Raw genomic sequence first — 14177 nt, 5'->3', positions numbered from 1 at the left:
ACTGCCTCCTATGTACAAGAATATAACTACTATAATACTGCTCCTATGTACAAGAATATAACTACTATAATACTGCTCCTATGTACAAGAATATAACTACTATAATACTGCTCCTATGTACAAGAATATAACTACTATAATACTGCTCCTATGTACAAGAATATAACTACTATAATACTGCTCCTGTGTACAAGAATATAACTACTATAATGCTGCCTTCTATGTACAAGAATATAACTACTATAATACTGCCTTCTATGTACAAGAATATAACTACTATAATACTGCTCCTATGTACAAGAATATAACTACTATAATACTGCTCCTATGTACAGGAATATAACTACTATAATACTGCTCCTATATACAAGAATATAACTACTATAATACTGCTCCTGTGTACAAGAATATAACTACTATAATGCTGCCTTCTATGTACAAGAATATAACTACTATAATACTGCCTTCTATGTACAAGAATATAACTACTATAATACTGCTCCTATGTACAAGAATATAACTACTATAATACTGCTCCTATGTACAGGATTATAACTACTATAATACTGCCTCCTATATACAAGAATATAACTACTATAATACTGGCCATATGTACAAGAATACACCAGGCGGTATATTTTAGGCTGAGTTTTTTTATTTTTTTATTTCCGTGAAAACTCTGCTTTTAGTCTGTAATTTTTACTTCTTTTCTGCTTTCAGGGAACAAACCAACAAATTAAAGCACATGAAGCCAGCTCTGCTGTTCAGCATGTAAATTTAATGAAAGAATGGAGCAGTTTTTTGGAAACCAAGGTTAGTTTTTCAAGTTTTTTTTGGCTCTCCGTTAAAGAGGAATGTAAAAAATGTATCCAGAAATGAAGAGAAGAGGCGCTTGAATAAACACTGCCTACGTTTTCTTCCCCTCACAGGTTAAATGAATAGAAAAGTAACTGTAGCGCTGAAGGTTATTTCTGTTGTTATGGGGTTTGCTTCCTTTTACTTGACAGTTGTGAATCACTGGAAATCCCAGGATTTGCCCGTCTGACCACAGCCCTCTTCTTTGTAGAAGGCAACAATCTATAAGGAACCGGGCCTTTCTTTCTTTCTCACAGATATTTTAGCTTTTTCGCTTTTATATTGTTTCATGTTTCACAAGGCAAAATTCAAGTAGTTTTTTTTTTTTATATATTGCAAAATTCCTTCCTTTTTCTTTCCTGACTTAATAAAGATGTTTAGAACCCCTTTAAGTAGTCACTTTAAGGGTATGTTCACATGTCAAGATTACATAGCGTGTATTTTATAGTAGGGTCCATGACAGCAATCTGAGGCTGACAACTCCATTCTCCTAGCAAGAATTAACCCTGTTGTCATTCAGTGGGACTAATCTACGACTAATTCTCCATCTTCAGTGTAGTTTTCTTTTTCAGTATGATGTAGACAAAAATCTGAAATGTTTTTTTTCTGAATAGGGTACACCCTGAGGAATTGTTCTTTTAACCCCTTCCCGACATGTGACGTACTATTACGTCATGGAAGTCAGTGACTTCCCGCATTTTGACGTAATAGTACGTTGTCGTGATCACTGCAGGGGTCTGGCAGTCCCTGGTAGCCGGGCCCCTGCTGTATCCGCCGGCGGATTAACCCCTTCTTTGCCGCGGTCAGCGCTGACCGCGACATAGTAGTGGTTTGCTACGGGTGAAGGAGCGCATCGAGTCCCCGCGCTGCTTTGGCAGGGACCGGATGCGTGACAAGGCAGCCTGATGCTGTGCAGAGACTGCCCAATGCCTTGCACGGCACTGCCTTCTACGGGTGCCCAGGAGATCCAGCCTCAGGCCCAGGCAACCTGATAGCACTAACAGGCAATACATTACAATACAGATGTATTGTAAAGCATTGCAGAGGGGATCAGACCCCCAAAAGTTAAAGTCCCATAGTGGGACAGAAATAAAGTGTAAAAAAAATAAACAAAGTGTTTTTAATTAAAAAAACAAGTTTCAAGTAAAAAAAAAAGAGCCCCTTTCCCCAGATTTCATAATAAAAAAAGGAAAAACACACATATTAGGTATCGCCGCATCCGTAACGACTGGCTCTATAAATATATCACATGATCCACCCCGTCTGATAAAGATTATAATTTTTTTTTTAAAAAGCCGTTTTTCTCACCTTGCATCACAAAAAATACAACACCAAGCGATCAAAAAGGAATATGTTGAACAAAATGGTACCAATAAAACCGTCACCTCATACCGCAAAAAATAAGACCCTACCTGAGACAATTGGTAAAAAAAAATATGACTCAGACAATAGACACAAATTTTTTATTTTTTTTTGGGGTTGTGATTTTAGGCCCCATGCACACAACCGTGTTTTTATTTTTTCCCCCCGCACTTTTTGGGGACCCATTCATTTCAGTGGAGCTGCAAAAAATTTGGACATCACACCGTGTGCTGTCCGCATGCCCATCCCGTAGACTGGAATGGGCATTTTGGGAATGGGATCCTCGGAAATTGCGAGATGCACAGGCATGGTACAGAATGCATATAGACATGTGTATGAGGGCTTAGTGGTTTGGGTTTAAAAAAAATAAATAAAAAATTTAATCTTGAGAAAAGGTAGAGAAAATTATATCATCTTTAACCCTTTCACGATCTATGTTAAGGATGATGATTAAAAAAAAATTCCCACCGGTCAGAAATCCGTGTAAGATGTGGAGGAGATTCCATATCTGCTCTACTGCAGCCATTGTTTCCTTCCTGCACCCGGTAGCTTCGCACGGAATCCGCCTGTTGTAACTTGTCAATGAGGTTTAGGAATTTTCTCTATAAACCGACAATTTTTTGAGAAAAATCCCATTGAGAGGATTGAAACGTCGCATGTTTGGTGATTAAAATTTCCTTTACTTCTTCACGATTTGGATGTGCCGCGGAGTTCATTTTTTATATATATATATAATATATATATTTTTTTTTTTTTTTTTTTATTCCAGGTGTCGAAACTACAAAACGAAAGCTCTGAAAAAAACAAAAGTATCCAGCTATTGCATAACCAGATGTGTAACTTCGAAGTGGAGATCGAAAGACATAAAGAGCTGTTAAGAAACAATGAGGCGAAAATTCACCAGTTACAGGTAGAAACAAAATTATACATATAAACGCAGAATATTTGTCAATATTGTATTTTTTTTTTCTAATATTCTAACTTTTTTAATTAATTTTTTTAATGCTACATTGCATTTTCAGCCTGGGATATTCACTTTTTTTTTTTTTGTAAAAAAAATTGCCGAACTGTTTTTGTGTCATAGAATCCAAATGGAAACATTGATGTCTCCTATTATCCGAAGAGTTTTTGGTCTTTGGATGCGATACCCGTCCTGCACCCTCTGTAATAAGAATAAGACAAAAAAAACGAAAAAGATAAATGTTTTAGTGATTTTTTTTTTTTTCCCAAGTCGGTCGTCAACTTTTTTATTATTCCTGCTAGAAGTTTATGAATAAAGGTACAACTGAGTGTTACCAGTTAGGGGTGTTCCTCTGCACATTCTGACTCTGTCCAATCAGTGATGCCCGTGCCAGACTGTGCAGGGACACGCCCTCAACTGGTAACACCCAGTTGTACCTTTTCTTGCATGGATACCGGAGGAACGGTACAATATACAGTTAAAAGAATAGAGGCTCCAGAAATGTTATTGCAAGGAGTATGCAAGTGGTTACTAAAGCAGACATGTCGTGAGAGGGGACAGGTCCTCTCTAAACTTGGCCACGTGAATACTTATTCCTCTAGGAATCTGTTAACCTCCGGGGCGTTCTGTCTGGGCCAGAATCTCGTGTGATCGGGACGATGAAGTAGAGGTCAGTAAGCAGCTTAAAAATATAACAAAAAATATAATAGTAGCGGTGAAACCCTTCCCGCACCAGTCACTTCTTGTAAATGACAGAACTGAAACAAAAAGTTAGAAGTCCTCGCTGCCTCATTTTAACACTGGTCCATTCATCGCACGAGACGAGAATCTTAGGCTAAACATAAAGGGGTTGTCCTGACCCTTGATTTTTTATTTTATTTTTACCAAAAGCACAGAAATAACAAATTGAGTGATACTTTACCGACCTCCCTTGCAGCCACTTTCGGGGTCCCCCACCTTTCTCTGTATTCTGCCCTCTAGCGATGACTTTTTGACATTTGACCGCAGTCTGTTACTCTTCTGTGTTGAGACGTCATCACTGTAGACAGGAATCCTAGAGCAGCGGAGGACTCCAGAAGAGCCTGCAGGGAAGTGGTTAGGGGAGTATTACTAGTTTTTATTATTTTTAGCATTTTACACTTTTGGTAAAAATTTCAACTAACTGGACAACCGCTCTGTCGCTGTTCAGAGAAATGGTTTTGGCTGAATTCCCATCTGATGTAAAATAACAAAATATTACTGACCGTTAACATCATTTTGGAGACCTCAGCAGTTTTGTGTGAATTTTGCCTTTCAATGGAATCTGTCAGCAGTTTTGACCATGCTAAACTGGTGACAGCGCTAGGTAGAGGCTGGGGAAAGCAGGACGAGCACACCATTTGTGGTGAAGAGAAGAGAATCCAGCACTTTAAAATCTTCAATGCGCTTTATTTGATATTGTAGCAAAATGACTCAGAGACAGAACCTCCACCCCGGCAACACGTTTCAAACACAGGGGTGTTCTTAGTTGTAACTGAATGTGACCACACTGATAAACCTTATTTTACTAGGGTAAACTCCACCCTCTGGTAGGGAGAGGGGGAGAAATTACCCAGGCTTTAATTCATTTATATAAAATACAGGTGCGTGGTCACATAAACTTATCACACATAACATACATATAAAAATACATAATAAATAACCAAGCGCATTCTCTCAATATTTGTATCTATTTCCAAACAAACAGTAAAACAATGGACATGTTTATAATAACTTGTTATCAAAATCATCAGTAGTGAGAATATGAACTTTTATTCAGCCATATTCTGCACCTGGAAGCCCACAGGAGGCGGAGCTTCACTGTGAATCATCTTCTGATTGGATGCTACAGCTGTCACTCGGAGTGAAGGAGAGGGCTGTGAATCTGCTTTCTGCAGAGAGCACTGTCTAGTGAAGGAGCAGAACCTGGCAGGATAAAACTTCATATTCACACTATTCCTGTGTTTTGTCCTGCTCCTTCCCCAGACCCTACCTAGTCAGCAGTTTAACATGGTCAAAACCACGGGATCACTGGAGCCCCCAGCAATCATACATTTACCGCCTATCCTGCAGGTAGCAAATAAATGTCATTGGTGGGCAAGCCAGGGGAGGACCGCTGTAAAGGGACAGGGCAGGACCTTTAAATCCAACCTGCCCTGAGAGCAGGACGTCCTAGATGGAGAGAAGCTGAGCTACGTGATGTATAGGTTTATATGATTAGGACCAGGAATTTTGAGTAAAAAGCACAGTAAATTCCAACAGGACTCCTAGGAGTGACCGTAAGAGTCCTGATGACCCTACCCACAAAATAGACCGTAAGAGTCCTGATGACCCTGCCCACAAAATAGACCGTAAGAGTCCTGATGACCCTGCCCACAAAATAGACCGTAAGAGTCCTGATGACCCTGCCCACAAAATAGACTGTAAGAGTCCTGATGACCCTGCCCACACACAGTCACCTGCCACACAAATCTTCCCCTCTCAGAGACAATCGAGTCAGGGGATATAGTAGAATCCCTATAATCCGGTATCCAGTCATCAGGAACCTCCGCTAATCTGGTAAAAATACTGGAAAGTACCTGCTAGTCTGGCACTGCTGACATGTAAGCATCAGCAAGTCAACTGGCCATTGGTAAGTACCCTCCAATAGCCTGACAATTCTGATATGGCCTCATGCGCACGACTGTGTGTGTTCTGCGGTCCGCAAATCATGGATCTCGGCTGTGTGCAAGCCGCCATTTTTTTATTTTTTTATTTAACTACTGTGCAAACCGGACCAGAATAGGACATGTTCTGTGTTTTTTTGGCGGACAAACACAGCTGTCTGCATCTTTTGCGGCCCCATTGAAATGAACGATGTGTCGAATGCGAATCGGAAGCGGACCGTGAATACGGTTGCGTGCATGGAGCCTAATCCAGAACCTCAAGGGCCCCGTTTCATGCTGGATTCATGGATTTATTTTTCTCTGGTATCAAATGAAAAGCGAGTTCTTTACACTTGAGTGGAGACGGCTTCCTTCACTGGATCCCCTCGCGCCGCACTAATCGCCATCGTGTTCTCAGGCTGATGAGATATTAGAGAGAAGGAACTGACGACGCGGCTCAGACCTTTCTCGTTCTGACACATCAGTTTCACAATTGTCTCAAATGGGCAATTTCTTTGAAAAGATTTGCATTTCTTCGTGTAGAATCCCAGAGTCTGCCAGTGGCTTATGTAAGAGTATGGAGGTTGGGGTGATAGGTCCACGGGGCCCCCATGTCACTCCCCAGACTAGAGAGAGGCTGGACGTAATGGTTTTTAATGGGATGAGTGACGGGTAGTACACAAAGCTCCCTGCACCCCCCCATGATGGTGCCAGGATAACGATGAGATTGCAGGCACTTGGCATCAGGGGTATTCCCACCATAAGCGTATTGATTAGCTCTACCAGACATGTGTGATTGGTAAGGACTGAATCATTGGCACGCCCCCTAAAGCCTCAAATAAAATTGGCATGGTGCTGGGTAAAGTGCAGCGCCCAACTTCGACTTTGTCGGAAAACGGCCCCACGCCTGACCTGGCACTTTGCTGGGGTTGTAATACGGCCCCATTGACTCTTCCTAGGTATTAGGCGGACACTCGACAAACGGACATTGCTACCCTATTATATTGATGTACCGTCAGTGTTTCCATATTACCGGAAGGCTCCATGTTGTGTTAGGGAATTGTTATTTATGCAGGTTTTGCACATTTTGGCGTAGGTCCACCGCAGATCTCATGAATAAGTGTTGTACAGCTCCGTGTCGTCGCTGGCACAACTCAGCTGCGGTTTACTTGTGGCTGCAAGACTTGCAGGAAATACCCAATGTGGTTTGGTCGCGAGCGCCTGTCGTGTACTAAGGTTAGAAATGTTAATGTTGAAACAAAGAGCTCGTTCACACAAACGTTTGAAGCCCCTGCTGTGGACCGCAAATTGCCGTCCGCAATGCACAGGCACCAACCATGGGGATCGTGGACCCATTCACTTGAATGGGTCCGCGATCCCTCCGTTCCGCAAAAAGATAGAGCATGCCCTATCTTTTTGTGGTGCGGAGGCACGGAACGGAACCCCAGGAAGCACTCCATAGTGTTCCGTTACCCATCTGCGGATTTACGGACCCAATAGAGTGAATGGGTCCGCATCTGTGATGAAAAATGCACACAAAACGGTGCCCGTGTATTGCGGATCCGCAAATGCGGTCCGCAATACGGCAACAGGCAGCATGAGCCCAAAGACTGCGGACAGATCAGCAGAACCACTGATCCTTAACCTTAATAATCTGAGTCTGGATTCTCAAGTCTGTCAGTCCAGTATAATAATATATCCTTAATCTATATATAAAAGCTGAGTCACACTGCAAATATATGACGTTATCCTGTACATCCTGTATTATACTCCAGAGCTGCACTCACTATTCTGCTGGTGCAGTCACTGTGTACATACATTACTTATCCTGTACTGATCCTGAGTTATATCCTGTATTATACTCCAGAGCTGCACTCGCTATTCTGCTGGTGGAGTCACTGTTTACATACATTACTTATCCTGTACTGATCCTGAGTTACATCCTGTATTATACTCCAGAGCTGCACTCACTATTCTGCTGGTGCAGTCACTGTGTACATACATTACTGATCCTCAGTTACATCCTGTATTATACTCCAGAGCTGCACTCACTATTCTGCTGGTGCTGTCACTGTGTACATACATTACTTATCCTGTATTGATCCTGAGTTACGTCCTGTATTATACTCCAGAGCTGCACTCACTATTCTGCTGGTGGAGTCACTGTATACATACATTACTTATCCTGTACTGATCCTGAGTTACGTCCTGTATTATACTCCAGAGCAGCACTCACTATTCTGCTGGTGGAGTCACTGTATACATACATTACTTATCCTGTACTGATCCTGAGTTACGTCCTGTATTATACTCCAGAGCAGCACTCACTATTCTGCTGGTGCAGTCACTGTGTACATACATTACTGATCCTCAGTTACATCCTGTATTATACTCCAGAGCTGCACTCACTATTCTGCTGGTGCTGTCACTGTGTACATACATTACTTATCCTGTATTGATCCTGAGTTACGTCCTGTATTATACTCCAGAGCTGCACTCACTATTCTGCTGGTGGAGTCACTGTATACATACATTACTTATCCTGTACTGATCCTGAGTTACGTCCTGTATTATACTCCAGAGCAGCACTCACTATTCTGCTGGTGGAGTCACTGTGTACATACATTACATTACTTATCCTGTACTGATCCTGAGTTACGTCCTGTATTATACTCCAGAGCTGCACTCACTATTCTGCTGGTGGAGTCACTGTATACATACATTACTTATCCTGTACTGATCCTGAGTTACGTCCTGTATTATACTCCAGAGCTGCACTCACTATTCTGCTGGTGGAGTCACTGTATACATACATTACTTATCCTGTACTGATCCTGAGTTACGTCCTGAATTATACTCCAGAGCAGCACTCACTATTCTGCTGGTGGAGTCACTGTATACATACATTACTTATCCTGTACTGATCCTGAGTTACATCCTGTATTATACTCCAGAGCTGCACTCACTATTCTGCTGGTGCTGTCACTGTGTTCTACATTACTGATCCTCAGTTACATCCTGTATTATACTCCAGAGCTGCACTCACTATTCTGCTGGTGCTGTCACTGTGTACATACATTACTTATCCTGTACTGATCCTGAGTTACGTCCTGTATTATACTCCAGAGCTGCACTCACTATTCTGCTGGTGGAGTCACTGTATACATACATTACTTATCCTGTACTGATCCTGAGTTACGTCCTGTATTATACTCCAGAGCAGCACTCACTATTCTGCTGGTGGAGTCACTGTATACATACATTACTTATCCTGTACTGATCCTGACTGCACCAACTATTCTGCAGCTTCACAGCTGAAATCTCCCAGTGTTCCCTGGTTGTAGATTGCCGTGGTGATTGGTATTGTGGGAAGTGTTGACTTTACACCAGGTTCTGCAGTCATCTGATCCGGTAAATCCACTGTCCCCTCACATTAGTGAGCACAATGCTGCTATTGACGAGCTTGCTGACTGTTTCCAATAACAGCCAGTGAGGATTATTTCATTTCATTTTCAGTGTATTCTCTATTTATTTATTTTTATTACAACTTTTATTTTTTATATATATATATCTGTTCACAGAGGGTGATTGAAGGCCAAGCAGACAAACTGAAGGACTTGGACAAGGAGATCCGAAGCATGCGGCAGACGGGAGACGACGACGATAGTGTGAAAAACAGCGTTGAGTCATTAAAAACTCGTTTGTCCCAATTAGAAACCATGAGTAAAACCGCAGTTGCTTGGAACCCTGGTGAGAGCCGTATCCATCTCTACATGACTAAGAAAGTGACAGAAAGCCATTCCTTAAAGGGGATGTCTCCCCTGCGACATTGGTGGCACATCGCTAGGATGTCCGATAGGTGCCGGTCCCAGAACGTGACGCCCAAAGTTAGGGAGAAGCGCATTGCACATAAGCGGCCGCCCCCATTCATTTCTATGAGAGTCCTCTAGAAATGAATGGAGAATGCACTGTGCATGTGCGGCCATCGCTCCATGCACTCCCATAGAAATTGTGGGTGGCCGCACATGTGCGGTGCACTCTCCATTCATTTTTAGGCCACTTCCGAAAATATCCAAGCCCCCGCAGAAATGAATGGAGGGCAGCCGCACATGCGCTGTACTCTCTTGTTCCCTTTGGAAGCTTCGTTCTAGAGATAAGTGCGGGTCCCACCCGTCTGACATTGGTGGCCTATCCTAGCGATTAACCCCTTTAATCTAATCTTAACCCCCAGCTCCATGGCTAGCTGTACATGGCCTAGTTTCTTCCCTTGATGACAAGGAAAGAATTGGAGCAGCCTTCTGAATGATAGGGATCTGTTCCATTATTCATCCTAGTCCATGAATATAATACCCCAACTGCAGTGAACACTGACACATAGACTGCGCAGTAGGACAGGGATGACAGGGGATGTAAATATGACTGGTATTGCGCTATATATGCTATTCCTGAGTAACAAGTGTTTTTCCCCCCTCTTTAAGGTGTCTTGGAGACTCAGATCAATAGACACGATCAGATGCTGAGCGTTCACGACATCCGCCTGGCCGATATGGACCTCCGGTTCCAAGTGCTGGAGACGGCGAGTTACAACGGGATCCTGATCTGGAAGATCCGGGATTACAAGAGGCGGAAGCAGGAGGCGGTCATGGGGAAGACGCTATCTTTGTACAGCCAGCCCTTTTACACTGGATACTTTGGGTACAAGATGTGCGCAAGGGTCTATCTGAACGGGGACGGCATGGGCAAGAACACGCACCTTTCGCTGTTCTTCGTGATCATGAGAGGAGAGTACGACGCGCTGCTGACTTGGCCCTTCAAACAAAAAGTCAGCCTCATGCTCATGGACCAGGGGCCGTCAAGACGGCATTTAGGGGACGCCTTTAAGCCAGACCCAAACAGCAGCAGCTTCAAGAAACCCACCGGGGAAATGAACATCGCCTCCGGTTGCCCCGTATTTGTCGCCCAAAGCGTCTTGGAGAACGGGACGTACATTAAAGATGATACTATTTTTATTAAAGTCATAGTGGATACCTCGGACCTGCCAGACCCTTGAGAACAGGCGGCAAGGTGTTGTCAGGTAGAAGACAGAACAGCTTCGGGGTGTTTTGTATGTCGGTCATGAAGGAGGGAGGTCCGAAGGTTTTAAAGGAGGAGCGGTCGGCGCTCGAGCAGGAGGCTCTGAAGGAACAAGGACGGCGGAGTGTGACGTGCGGCCCCACAACTTACCTCGCCAAGGATCGAAATCTATATGTTGTGCTGATGAGAATGTTGGATATATTACAAACTTTAGGAGTAGTGTGACCATTGTGAAAGTTGCAGTTGTAATTTTTTATTTTTTTTGGCCGGGGGGGGTTGATCGGGGATGTAGGGATTAGGGTGGTAATAACGGAGGGATTTCCTTGGGGGGGGAGGGAATTGGCAATTTTTAATAAAATAAAAAAAATTGCCTACTTGTTTATATTATCCCCAAAGATTTTTATTTATTTTTTTCAAAAAGTTTCGAAGATTTTTATTTTTTAAGATCCCAAGTTCTTCCTATTAACCCATTGGGTGCTAGACTTGGCCGCCGTCAGCAATGTTGATACCGGCTTCAAATGGGTTAATGTAGGGGGGGGGGGGTTGTGGGGAGTCCTGGAGGAAAAACTGTCCTTTCAAGGACAGTCGCCTTATCATTAATATTATCATTTTTAATTTCTCATATCTTGTGGTCACCGGCGTTGAATTCAGCATCTCTCTCCTAATGCCATTGACTTTCATATCTACCGAAGTTACTGTTGTGGGTGGTCCCCACAAGACATGACATTTTTTATTTTTTTTTACATTTTTTTTATTTTTTTTTGTTTTGTTTTTGCTCGTGAATACGCTTAAAGTTCCTAACAGAAATGGTTTTTGTTAGCACTTCTAAGCTGTTCAGTGTTGTATTATTTCACTTTTGAAATGTAAAACCAACTACATGTCGTAGGTTATGACAAAAATACCAATTATTATTATTATTATTATTACATACCTGGACGCTTCTTCGATGCTGTGCATCAGAAAACAGGCTTCGGGCTTTCACCCTAAACTAGGGGTTTGTTGAACTTTGGAGTTCTCAATAAATTTACTTTTATGGTTTCTCTGCATTGAAATAATTGAACAAAAAATTTCAAATTATTATTTTTTTTTAGCTTTTTCAGGGTTAGAGTAGAATTCTGCCTTTTTCTGCTGTGTGACCTTCTGCAGCTTTGCGCTGTGTGGCCTCCTGCAGCTTTGCGCTGTGTGGCTTCCTGCAGCTTTGCGCTGTGTGGCCTCCTGCAGCTTTGCTCAGTGTGGCCTCCTGCAGCTTTGCTCAGTGTGGCCTCCTGCAGCTTTGCTCAGTGTGGCCTCCTGCAGCTTTGCGCTGTGTGGCCTCCTGCAGCTTTGCTCAGTGTGGCCTCCTGCAGCTTTGCTCAGTGTGGCCTCCTGCAGCTTTGCTCAGTGTGGCCTCCTGCAGCTTTGCGCTGTGGCCTCCTGCAGCTTTGCTCAGTGTGGCCTCCTGCAGCTTTGCTCAGTGTGGCCTCCTGCAGCTTTGCTCTGTGTGGCCTCCTGCAGCTTTGCTCTGTGTGGCCTCCTGCAGCTTTGCTCTGTGTGGCCTCCTGCAGCTTTGCTCTGTGTGGCCTCCTGCAGCTTTGCTCAGTGTGGCCTCCTGCAGCTTTGCTCAGTGTGGCCTCCTGCAGCTTTGCTTAGTGTGGCCTCCTGCAGCTTTGCTCATTGTGGCCTCCTGCAGCTTTGCTCAGTGTGGCCTCCTGCAGCTTTGCTCAGTGTGGCCTCCTGCAGCTTTGCGCTGTGGCCTCCTGCAGCTTTGCTCAGTGTGGCCTCCTGCAGCTTTGCTCAGTGTGGCCTCCTGCAGCTTTGCGCTGTGTGGCCTCCTGCAGCTTTGCGCTGTGTGGCCTCCTGCAGCTTTGCTCTGTGTGGCCTCCTGCAGCTTTGCTCTGTGTGGCCTCCTGCAGCTTTGCTCTGTGTGGCCTCCTGCAGCTTTGCTCTGTGTGGCCTCCTGCAGCTTTGCTCTGTGTGGCCTCCTGCAGCTTTGCTCTGTGTGGCCTCCTGCAGCTTTGCTCTGTGTGGCCTCCTGCAGCTTTGCTCTGTGTGGCCTCCTGCAGCTTTGCTCAGTGTGGCCTCCTGCAGCTTTGCTCAGTGTGGCCTCCTGCAGCTTTGCGCTGTGTGGCCTCCTGCAGCTTTGCGCTGTGTGGCCTCCTGCAGCTTTGCTCTGTGTGGCCTCCTGCAGCTTTGCTCTGTGTGGCCTCCTGCAGCTTTGCTCTGTGTGGCCTCCTGCAGCTTTGCTCTGTGTGGCCTCCTGCAGCTTTGCTCTGTGTGGCCTCCTGCAGCTTTGCTCTGTGTGGCCTCCTGCAGCTTTGCTCAGTGTGGCCTCCTGCAGCTTTGCTCAGTGTGGCCTCCTGCAGCTTTGCTCAGTGTGGCCTCCTGCAGCTTTGCTCAGTGTGGCCTCCTGCAGCTTTGCTCTGTGTGGCCTCCTGCAGCTTTGCTCAGTGTGGCCTCCTGCAGCTTTGCTCAGTGTGGCCTCCTGCAGCTTTGCTCAGTGTGGCCTCCTGCAGCTTTGCTCTGTGTGGCCTCCTGCAGCTTTGCTCAGTGTGGCCTCCTGCAGCTTTGCTCAGTGTGGCCTCCTGCAGCTTTGCTCAGTGTGGCCTCCTGCAGCTTTGCTCTGTGTGGCCTCCTGCAGCTTTGCTCTGTGTGGCCTCCTGCAGCTTTGCTCAGTGTGGCCTCCTGCAGCTTTGCTCAGTGTGGCCTCCTGCAGCTTTGCTCAGTGTGGCCTCCTGCAGCTTTGCTCAGTGTGGCCTCCTGCAGCTTTGCTCAGTGTGGCCTCCTGCAGCTTTGCTCAGTGTGGCCTCCTGCAGCTTTGCTCAGTGTGGCCTCCTGCAGCTTTGCTCAGTGTGGCCTCCTGCAGCTTTGCTCTGAACACCAGGTACCAGAATTAGCAGAAATGCTGAAACTTGTGATGTCTGGCAGCCCTCAGCTTCCCTGCTGCAGATTTTAGGCCTCATGCACTTGATCGTATTTTCGGTTTGAATCCGATTCACAATTTTTCCGGATTTAATGCGGGCCCATTCGTTTCTGTGGGCCTATTCTTTTTCGTTTTGCGGACAAGAATATGCATTTCTACAATGGGGCCTGCAAAAAGTGCGGGATGCATGCGGACCACATCACGACCACATCCGCCTGGACTGCAAAACCGGTACGCTCATGTGCATGAGGCCTTAAAGGGATCAAGCAAAACTGCAGCCCACAAAGGAAGTGTTTTAGCTGTTTGCAACCTTTCACAGTTAAAATTTTTCTAAGTTGTTGAGCAGCTTACTATATACCTTGCT

The 14177-nt window shown here is 44.7% G+C and overlaps 1 protein-coding gene across 7 annotated transcripts in view; it reads left to right on the top strand.

Annotated features, from left to right (window-relative positions):
• LOC122922119 (TNF receptor-associated factor 3-like) overlaps nt 1-11193 on the top strand; it is a 107804-nt gene extending 96611 nt beyond the window's left edge. For all 7 annotated transcript variants that reach the window (XM_044272602.1, XM_044272605.1, XM_044272599.1 and 4 more), the window contains 4 exons: nt 721-813; nt 2987-3127; nt 9423-9591; nt 10320-11193. In XM_044272602.1, coding sequence (XP_044128537.1) covers nt 721-813; nt 2987-3127; nt 9423-9591; nt 10320-10891 — 975 coding nt within the window. In that variant the 3' untranslated portion in view covers nt 10892-11193. The remainder of the gene's footprint in view (nt 1-720; nt 814-2986; nt 3128-9422; nt 9592-10319) is intronic.
• The last annotated feature ends 2984 nt before the right edge of the window (nt 11194-14177 follow it).

The sequence above is a fragment of the Bufo gargarizans genome, chromosome 11 (genome assembly GCF_014858855.1).
Source record: "Bufo gargarizans isolate SCDJY-AF-19 chromosome 11, ASM1485885v1, whole genome shotgun sequence".
In the NCBI taxonomy this organism is placed as follows: domain Eukaryota; kingdom Metazoa; phylum Chordata; class Amphibia; order Anura; family Bufonidae; genus Bufo; species Bufo gargarizans.
The sequence above is the reverse complement of the archived record's forward strand: the minus strand, read 5'-3'. Positions and strand labels throughout refer to the sequence as shown.